The following is a 9,598-nucleotide window of genomic DNA, read 5'->3' on the forward strand; positions in this document are numbered from 1 at the left end:
CGATAAGTATGCCTAATATATCACGAGGGAAGGCAGGGTGCCGTGTCATATCATCAAGAGCTGGGAATGGAACGCATGAGCGGAATTGAAGCGAGGGAGGCCAGCACCAGTCAAATCTCAGACGGTTATGGATTTCCGAATTCAACATTCAAAATGACTTGCAACCGAACAAAAAAGAACAACAATGAGGCTCTGTTCATATTATAGTATAATTGTGCTATTTAGCATAAGCTTTGATGCAGTGTCTAGACGTGCAGGTTTTGCAATCTTGCTCAAAGCTGCACTTCCCGGCCAAAGATCCAGCTGAAAGGAACAACAGGTGACGACTGCTTCACCTTCCCCTGAGCTCGCTCCTCCAGCTTCCTGAACCTTGGCCCCAGGGAGCAGAGGAAATCCTGAGCGCGCCTCCCTTCCCCGGACAGCCCAGTGAGATCAGCCACGTTCCACCTCTGGACCAGGAACTCAAGGATGTCGGCGTAGTCCATGGCGGTGTAGACGCCAACCCGCTGTGCCACCGCACTGAAGTGATCAAACAGGTTGTCCTCCTGCCCATCGTACATCAGGTGGGCGGGCATCGTGATCTTCTTCCTCATCATGGTGGCGAAGGCCTGAACCGTGTAGTCCGGGTCGATCTCAAAGAGCTTCTCCACGATCTTTGTGTAGGCCGTCTCGTGCCGCTTCTCGTCTGCCGCGATGGTGCCGCATATCTGGGCCAGCTTCAGATCCCCGTACTTCTTGACATGCCGTGCTGTGTTCCCGTGAGATACAAAGGTTGCCCTCTCTTGGAACGATGTGTAGACGAAACCCAGATATGGGTTGCTCTCGGATTTTGGGTCCTACATGAAGTAAGAACAGCACAAGCTAGGTCATCTTACAACAAGATTGCTTGCATCTTTTAACTAGCAAGTATATGTATATGTTTGCTGAAGGTGCCATGTGTAGTTGTTAAACATCTTTTGTTTTTCAAAACAGAGGCAAAAGTTTTGCCTCATCTCATTAATTAAGAAGTTTCAAACTCTTACCATTCCTGCACCAATCAGATACTGTATGGTCTTCTCAGTCTGTCTCATATCAACCCTTCCAGTGAGGTACAGATACTTGTTCATGAGATCACCGTGCCGGTTCTCCTCAGCAGTCCACGCCCGTGTCCAGATAGCCCAGCTGGTGAGGGAGGTGCCAGTCTCATCACCGACACCACCGTCCAGGATATTGAGCATCGTCTGGTAAGTAGGGAGTGCTTCCTCAGTGACCATGTCTCCGACCAAACAAACGAAATAGTCATCTGGGATATCCTCAGCCCGCTCCCTCAGCTCCTTGACTTCATCGTAGAATCCCTCTGAGGAAGGGTCCGGCAGGTAGTCCTGTGGCTGCCAGGATTTCTCAACTGGCTTCAAGAAGACCAGGACGTTGTCTTCTGCCCAACGCTCCAGTGAATCGAAGATTTCTTTCTTTTCAGGTGGCAATGAGTGCATTACTTGGGCTTGATGAGGCGCCTGGCGAGGAGGGGTGAAGGAATTTTCGGGAGTTCCAATCCTTCGTCAGGACAGAGTAACATAAAGATTGGCAGATGAGTAATGCAAAGATGAATTTGACAGTAAATAACTAAACTAATGCCTATGAATATCTAGATTGATTAGAAAGAAAGTGTATTTAGATTGCTGAAACATCTACTCCCTCCGTTCCATATTACATGTATCTAGACGCCTTTTAGGTATAGATACATTCATATTTTGGCAAATTTGAGTCAATCAATATGGGACGGAGGGAGAATGATTTTTCTCCATAAAATTTACACCAGTCCATGCAAATAAAATACTGTAATATTAAGAACTCATGGACTCTGGCAATGAGTTGGATGAAACAATCCTTGATCCTATTCGGATACTCTTTTTCACAAGCAGCATGGCATGCTATTGGCAACTAAGAGTAACAACAGGTAAAGATCTACCATTCTTTTAAGTAAACACTAGTTATTTTGCAGCTAAAATGGCATGGCAAGTCAAAGTAGTAGGACATCATAAATTACTAAATCACAAATTACTAAATCAGCATCTCTTCCAACTATCCAGCTTGTAACTTATAAACTGCTAATAGTAGGACATCATAAATTACTAAATCAGCATATTAGTTGCACACCATGGGAACTGACAACTCAAGCCTTTATAACAGAACTGTACTAAATCAGATACCTAAGTAATCTAGCAATCTCTGTGTGCCAGTCAATGGTGAAGGCACACTGGAATTAATACAACCTACTATTTTGTGCAGCAAAACACCGGACGTTGAAGAAAAATGTAATGAGTTCCTTAGCATTACTTCACTACACTAGTACTTCATGCTTTTGGGATGTTGCAGTTCTGAGCTTTAAAGCTACTGTAACAAACTAACAAGCAGAATCAAGCAAGAACCAGAAAACACGCAAATAAAGCCTAATATGTTTCCAAGCATCATTCAGATAATAGAATAGAAAACAACTTAAGGAAACCTTCAAGGGCGTAATTAAACATGCATATGCTCAAAGAAAAAGTATAAAACCAATCCATGCAGGAAATAATAGCTCACCTTATAAATAAAAAAGAACAACGACAAAGGAGAATGAAACTTTCCAAAAACTTAACTCCAATCTCGAATGGGACCGTAGTAAGATTATGATGAACAATGTATCAACAAACACATAAATGATATAAAAACAAACAAACACATAAATGATATAAAAACAAACGAAACGTTTCTTTTCTACCGGATTTGGTTCAATCTAGGAACAACCAGAACCTAAATGGTAAGTCCTTTAAAAAATAAAAAATTCAACCATTCCTGAAGAACAAGAACCACACACCAACTCCCATGAACTAGTCAGCCCAACCAAGACCACAAAGCCAAAACAAACTCCGAGCAACATTCAAGAATAGGAAAGGATTATATAATCCAATAAGTCAGATTCTTGGCATGATGAAGAGGAGGAACAAAGCTAACCTGGCTTTGGAAGCCATGGTCACTACCGTGGATAAGGCTCCACTGCCTCTCCTCGGGCAAGAAGACAATGAAGGTGCATGCAAGGCACTGCAGTAACGGAGGGGCGCCATGAGATACATGACCATTTACCAGTACAGCACCACCACTTGCAGTGCTTCGGATTCTGCTCCTGGAACTGAGGCGGGCAGTGGAGTGGGCTACAGGAGTGGAGTACTAGTAGCCAGTCTAGTGCCTGTACAAAGGGGAGTAGCCGAAACTGGTCTCGTTTTGTTTTTCTTCTTTATTCTTGCCTGACATCTTGTCCAAGGTCTGCCAACTCTTTTTTGCTGAATTGTCGAGACCAGTTCCTAAAGGATGGAAGTTAGTTGACTCCAAAATACTCCCAAGTATTTTCTAAATCACTGCGAAAATATATTTCCAAACCAAATTTAGAACAAGCTCTTGAAAGTAAATAATCTAGGACAGAGTAACCTACAGATTGGTACAAAAATAAATAGAAAATGTCCGAAATCGACATAATGCAGCATCCAAATAGTAGTTCCGACAAGAAAACATGGATTTGAATATATTCTAGTTCTTGCAACTATGTTCATCCAAATTCATACTTAACACTGCAATCATTTTTTAGAATATCTGACCAGTCATAAATATTTGCAACTCAGTTCTATTCATGACACTTGAGAATAATACAATATATTGCATGCGAAAAATCCTGCAGTGTGTAAACTATTTGGATGATGTACTTAGACGGTTAGACCAAATCAAGCATACATTCGATCCGTGTCTGAATTCAGTACCTATCCAGGAATTGTATTCGGAGCAAAAGGAAAATGCAGGAACCATTTAGAACACAGGAAAAATTATATTTGATCCATTGGCGCAATACAGGTGAGCAACGTTCACACAAAACCTTTGCACAGTTGGACATCTTATTGGGATGCCTGTACAAGCATTCACTGAAATAGTGTGGTGCGTGCTTGCAGGGTGCACAGTTGGACATATTATTGGGATGCCTGTACATGCATGCACCAATATATGGTTATCGATTGCCTCTTGCTTACGCCTGCATCAAGAATGCATGATCAGATCCCCGCAAAAACAAAAAATAATACATGATCAGAAACCATTTGGTCCAACTGGCATAAACTCTTGCCGAGAAGAAAATAATTTTTTACTTCATTTTTATACAAATTTGGCAATAATCTGATTTTTCGTCAACATGTTATGCATCAAAATTGGAGACCAGATGCAACTTAAAAATCAACTAAATATGGAATTGATTGGCCTGAGCAAATTAGTTGTTCCTCGCAGATGAAGACAAATTAGCAACAGAACCAACCGTGGGATTACCTTGAGGGGAGTCAAGGTTACTCGCAGCCACATGCTTCATAGCACGAGCAAGAGTCTTCAACCGTCGGAACCACCCCATCTGCACTCAGGGCATGCCGAGAACTATGACAATTGACATGGCATCATCACCTGACTCACCTCCAGGTTCCTCGTAGCCATTGCCTTTTAGAGTGCCTCAGAGCTATAGCTAGCAAGCTAATTATGAAAAATAGTCTGGCGTGTGCTTGCTGCCTGGCACTTGATGCTAAGTTAGAAAGAAAAAGAAATTGACTCTTCCCTACGTGTCAACTTATGCCGCTATGTGCATAGTTCCCACCCTACGACTGCATCAAGAAATCATATCCCACTAAGATTCCGATCAGCCCTTTTACAAAAGTCCAGTCAATGCCCAAACAATTGAATTGTACAGATTTTCTAATGTGAACCTTAGTGCTTTGCACACCAACAATATAGTCTAGTGCCACACAAGACCAACGACGGAACCAAACAGTATCAGAGATATCAATATATCATGGACCGACACATTGCGGTGATAAGTAAACTGACTTGACTGCCAGGACATCTACTACGCATGTTGTTGTGATGCAGTAGCAAGAGAACATGAAATGAAAACTGAAATGTTCTTTGATCAAATAGTTCAGTACAAGTGAAAACAGAGTACATTATGACATGGCTCACTTTCAGCAAATCGAATGAACGGAAGAATGAACTTCATATCCTTTTATTGGGTGGAATATAAAGCTGGTATAAATTCCAGCAAGTAGGGAGCAAACACAAAAGGTAAACCTGGTATTAACAGCAATTAAGCATACACTGACATCCTTTCAGGACCACAAGCCAGATCATCAAGCTTTTATTGTCACACTGCACAGGCATAATCCTGATGGCTTGAGCTTAGATGTGCCCCATTCAGCTCCTCTTGGTGCAGCAGGGTCATACATCAGTGTCTCATATCCAGGCTCTTCCTCCAGTGAGAACAGCAGCAGTTTCCCATCATGTATCCCGAGATTAAAACGAGTGCTAGAACTACCAGTAAGCGGCACTGAGACCTTCTGCCAAGAATTATCTTCTGGGTTGAAAATTGCTAGTGACCTCTGGTTCTTCCATTCGATGCAGAAGAGCTTATCACCAAGAACAGCATGCGCCATGACCATTACACAGCCCTTCTTGACCTCACCCCAAGTGTGGTTATTAGTATTGTAGATGTCAATGAAACGTGAATTGCCAATTGTGAAGCTCGAACGACCTCCCATCACGTACATATTGCCATCAAAGCTACATCCAAAGCAGCCCCATCTTGGCCTGCGAAGGTTCTCAATGAATGTCCATTTATTTTGTTCTGGGTCATAAACTTCGACGCTAGATAAACTATCACCACCGGGGCCAAATCCACCAGCAACATATATCATACCATTGACCTCTGCACATGCAAAGTCACAACGAGCCACATTCATCTTCGAAAGGGCGGTCCACCTGGAGCATGAGAGGATAAGTTAATCCAACATTTAAAAAATGTTAATCACTTGCTTGATATAGTCTAAAATTTTAACACTAGAAGTGTTGATGAGCTACAATTGCTTATTCAGAATGTTCGGTAAGCAAAATTTAAGTTTGAAGGTTGGTGAAACTAAAGATATCAACTTTAATCTGACAAAAATATCCTTTTGTTAATCCATACGAGGATCCAAACCAAACATACCTGTTGAGGCAAGAATCATATTGGTAAACCTCATCAGAAACACATTCCTTGCCATGGTCAGCAGCATAGCCAGCAATGACAAAGAGCTTCCCAGCAAGGACAACCACGCCAAAGCCAGCTTTGGTTGGTCCAGGCATAGGTGGAAGAGGGGTGTGCTTTTGCCCAGGACACCCCAATACCTCCCAATGAGACCCCTTTGCTTCAGCATCAGCGGTCAGGACATACACACACTCCTCAAGCTTCCCAACCTCCCTCCTTACAGCAATTAATTCTTTACTCTCTAGGAATGACATCCACCTCTTGGACACTCCACCCATGATAGGGAAGTGGCATCGAGGAACAAGGGCAAGACATATCTTTGCCAGGTCTTCTGGCAAGCCAGGTATTAAAGCACAGTATTGATCACATTCCTCTTGTGGCATAAAGCATGAGGAAAGTTTTGGCCTTGTTGGAGCCTTGAGCAGCATTTTAGCACGCAGGCACGTCTGTGGTTGAACAAATTGTTCTCTTGTACCAACAAGTGTAAGCATTGCAAAATGTGGCACCAAGCAGCTCAATTTTTGCCTCCCCTTGTAACCAATGGAAACGAAAACCTTTGACTTACTTAGAGATCTTATCTACTATAAATGGCAGTGGCTCGAATGGAACGATTCGTGGAATCCGTCTCCTATGGGAATGGTAAGAGACAAGGGTTTGAATGATGCTGAAATTATGTTCTTCAACTTGGATGTCTCAGTTTTAGTTATTCTTGCTGTATCAAATGCCATCCGATAATGAGGGGCTTTGGAATGATTTATCCTGATTGAATCAAGGCTTGTTTCCTTATTGATGAGGTAGAAACCGTTCCCTCCCTTACACATTTCCTTAATACCTACAGAAACATTGAAATATCAGCTAAATTAGCAACACAATTACAGTTTCCAGGAACAAATAGGTGAACGATATTTATATATACCTTTGGCCATATAAATTTTATTACTATTAGCCAGCAGTAGCATCCATTTCTGCAAGTGTAATTACCTGCAGTCAGCATACAAATCTTAGCACATAACTGTTTCAATGTCAAGCAGGAACTATAGAAGCAAGCAATCATGCTAAAATTCCCGCGATATTGACAAGCAACTTTGAAGTAACACCAGTGAAACAACATTAAAACATTAATAGCAGCAGCTTTGTTTACAATGGGTGACAAAGGAATTTCCACCTTTGAACAAAAGAAGCTATTTTTAGCAGAAAACTGTATGGGAGGCCCTGACAAAAAAAGTTATATGATAAGAGACATAATTACAAGAGAGGGGAATATATAGGAAGGGAAACAAGGGGCAAGCTTTACAGGTAACTTCACTGTGGATTGTAGTTTATGCAGTGCTAGTGCACTTGTTTGCAGTGATAGTGCCAACGCATTTTTGTTTATGCAGTGTATATGAACAAAAGAAAAGGAAGAAGTGTTTCAGTGCAAGTGCATTTTTTATTATTCAGTGTACATGAACGTTTTTTGTTTGCATGACTGCAGTGCACTTGTTTACGATTTTTTTATACAGAAGTGGGTATTTCGATTTGATTGTGATACATGTGCACACAGGATCATGAGTAATTCTCACTAACAGTCAAAAAACATGATTATATCAATTAAACATCAGAGGGTTCAAGTCTAGGGGTATTGCAGACCTTTTCTACTCAGATCAGACAACAATCTACAATTTTAGAAGCTTTTTAAAAGAACGGATCAGGATAGCTTCTCAGGTTTCCTGTGGCAGCAGCTTTTCTCAGAAATTCAGCTGAAGCTGGTTTCTGCAGAAGCTGCAACCGAAAAGAAGGGGGCCTAAACAGAGGTCAACGTAGTCAAACTCTGAACATCCTGTTTTTCAAGACACCCAGTGTTAGGATCTCCAACTTTAAAATCAAATTGGACATGTTAATGCTCTCTTGGTTTTCATATGAGCCATTGCTTGAAACACATACACTCTGTATTTGAAAATGGTCTCACAAGCAAACGGACTGGACATATACTAGGAAAATTAAGAAATACCTGAGGTTTGAAACTATCTACAGCCAGACCAAAAATATACTCCCTCCGTCCTAAATATAATAAGTCCTAGCTTTGTCCTAAGTCAAACTTCTTCAAATTTGACCAAATTTATAGAAAAATCTGCCAACATCTAGAAATCCAAATTAGTTTTATTAAGTTTGTCGTTATATATATTTTCATGTAGATGTTGGTAGGTTCTTGTATAAACTTGGTGAAACTTGAATAAGTTTGACTTAGGACATAGCTAGGAGCCTAGGACTTCTTATATTTACAAACGGAGGCAGTAGAATACTAATATGTATAGATGGCTTCCACAGTGGTGTATGCTAAAAAGTAATCAATCTCTCTTAGATGACACAAATTAAGCTGATAATGCACAAACTAATGACTAGTCGCGCAAAAATATTCTTTCTAGCATGAAAAGAAACTAGGATTGGTTACAAGACATAACAAAGGAGCTGTAGCAGAAATCTCTATCAAGGAATGTACTGCTGGAATTAATAACGGTTTTGAGCAAGCTAAAACCACCTGCTTAAGAAAGTTATTGCAACCAACCACTTCATGTTATACTTATAAAAAAAAACATATATAGCGGAACTGATCCATACATCGTTTCGTACTATGAACTCCAACCAAATCCACTCAAAGCTTAGCTAAACAAAATTTAGCCTTAGCACACTAGGTTCGCTAGCAAAATCCATTCAATTTGAATCATGGATGAAGAGAAATCCTCTTCCACGAACTGATTATCAAGAGTCAAGAGGCCAAGTTGAAGCCCAGAACCTCAGAATGAACTAAAGATCTAGATACAGCAACAGCTAGAACAAATTAAGTATTCAAATCAAAACATGACCTCCTGGAAGGTTGGAGCAGCACAGGTCAGATCTATTTCGAGCCAACAATTCAACTTAACATGGTACTCAAAACAAGCCCACACTCCGTACATCAAAACCGACAATTCGACTTTAATGAAGTGGGCGGATCTAGATGGTGTGCAGGCACGCCCAAGAAATTGTAGATGTCAGTGGGGTTTCAATCAAAATCACTGGATCAAAACAAGCTCTTACCTCAAAGCCCAATTGCCAAAGATTTGCGGATGGATAGAGGCAGCAGGAACGCGAAGTCGCGACGAAGAAGAACGGGAATGGTGATGGCGGAGACGCTGTGGTACGGCTAGGCGGCAGGTGTAGGAGGTACTACTATATAGGAGAGAGATTGGAGCCGCGTTGGGGTAGGTCAGACTGAGAGGAAGAGGAGAGAGGTACGGGACGGCGGAGAGCTGTCGTCGAGTCGCCTGGAGGAGATGAATGTGGATCCGGAGTGGATTTTAAAAAAAGGCAATATATAAATAGGTCTCCCAAAAATATAATGCACCAGATTCGAAATCTTTTTATTCTCTAGAAAATATTCCGTATGTATTTAGCAATCTTGCAATGATATAGTAAAAATTATGACAATCCGACAAAATAATGAGAGAATTGACTTTTTCTTTATCTTGACATAAACCTATGCACGTTACCACTAAAGCAGAATTGGTTTTTTCTTTA

The 9,598-nt window shown here is 41.2% G+C and overlaps 2 protein-coding genes across 5 annotated transcripts; both read right to left on the bottom strand.

The window, feature by feature from the left end:
- Window positions 1-109: 109 nt before the first annotated feature.
- On the bottom strand, window positions 110-4,781 carry LOC100823084 (stearoyl-[acyl-carrier-protein] 9-desaturase 5, chloroplastic). 2 transcript variants are annotated; one of them, XM_024461265.1, is made up of 4 exons: window positions 4,324-4,781; window positions 2,974-4,036; window positions 1,023-1,533; window positions 110-836 (listed from the first exon to the last, which is right to left on the bottom strand). In XM_024461265.1, the coding sequence occupies exons 2-4, from the start codon at window positions 3,096-3,098 to the stop codon at window positions 273-275; spliced, it is 1,200 nt and encodes a 399-aa protein (XP_024317033.1). In that variant the 5' UTR covers window positions 3,099-4,036; window positions 4,324-4,781; the 3' UTR covers window positions 110-272. The 2 variants fall into 2 exon arrangements, with proteins under 2 accessions (XP_024317033.1, XP_024317032.1); XM_024461264.1 differs by having other exon boundaries at window positions 2,974-4,781.
- Window positions 4,782-4,929: 148 nt separating this feature from the next.
- Window positions 4,930-9,370, bottom strand: LOC100823394 (F-box/kelch-repeat protein At1g67480). Of its 3 annotated transcripts, XM_010237154.3 has the most exons (5): window positions 9,119-9,370; window positions 7,227-7,273; window positions 6,978-7,042; window positions 6,023-6,893; window positions 4,930-5,796 (listed from the first exon to the last, which is right to left on the bottom strand). In XM_010237154.3, exons 4-5 carry the CDS (start codon window positions 6,550-6,552, stop codon window positions 5,169-5,171), a joined length of 1,158 nt encoding a protein of 385 aa, XP_010235456.1. In that variant the 5' UTR covers window positions 6,553-6,893; window positions 6,978-7,042; window positions 7,227-7,273; window positions 9,119-9,370; the 3' UTR covers window positions 4,930-5,168. The 3 variants fall into 3 exon arrangements, with proteins under 3 accessions (XP_010235456.1, XP_010235455.1, XP_003575002.1); XM_010237153.3 differs by lacking the exon at window positions 7,227-7,273 and having other exon boundaries at window positions 6,978-7,026; XM_003574954.4 differs by lacking the exon at window positions 7,227-7,273.
- Between the last annotated feature and the right edge of the window lie 228 nt (window positions 9,371-9,598).

The sequence above is a fragment of the Brachypodium distachyon genome, chromosome 3 (genome assembly GCF_000005505.3).
Source record: "Brachypodium distachyon strain Bd21 chromosome 3, Brachypodium_distachyon_v3.0, whole genome shotgun sequence".
Classification (NCBI taxonomy): domain Eukaryota; kingdom Viridiplantae; phylum Streptophyta; class Magnoliopsida; order Poales; family Poaceae; genus Brachypodium; species Brachypodium distachyon.

What these genes read in the sequence shown, in the direction of transcription:
- LOC100823084 (XM_024461265.1), bottom strand. Translation starts at nt 3,098, where the DNA reads ATGGTCATGTATCTCATGGCGCCCCTCCGTTACTGCAGTGCCTTGCAT. An exon ending in ACCATGGCTTCCAAAGCCAG is followed by an intron (nt 1,534 to 2,973) that starts GTTAGCTTTGTT and finishes GTCCTGACGAAG; the next exon opens with GATTGGAACTCCCGAAAATT. An exon ending in ATCTGATTGGTGCAGGAATG is followed by an intron (nt 837 to 1,022) that starts GTAAGAGTTTGA and finishes TACTTCATGTAG; the next exon opens with GACCCAAAATCCGAGAGCAA.
- LOC100823394 (XM_010237153.3), bottom strand. Translation starts at nt 6,552, where the DNA reads ATGCTTACACTTGTTGGTACAAGAGAACAATTTGTTCAACCACAGACG. An exon ending in TATGATTCTTGCCTCAACAG is followed by an intron (nt 5,797 to 6,022) that starts GTATGTTTGGTT and finishes CTCATGCTCCAG; the next exon opens with GTGGACCGCCCTTTCGAAGA.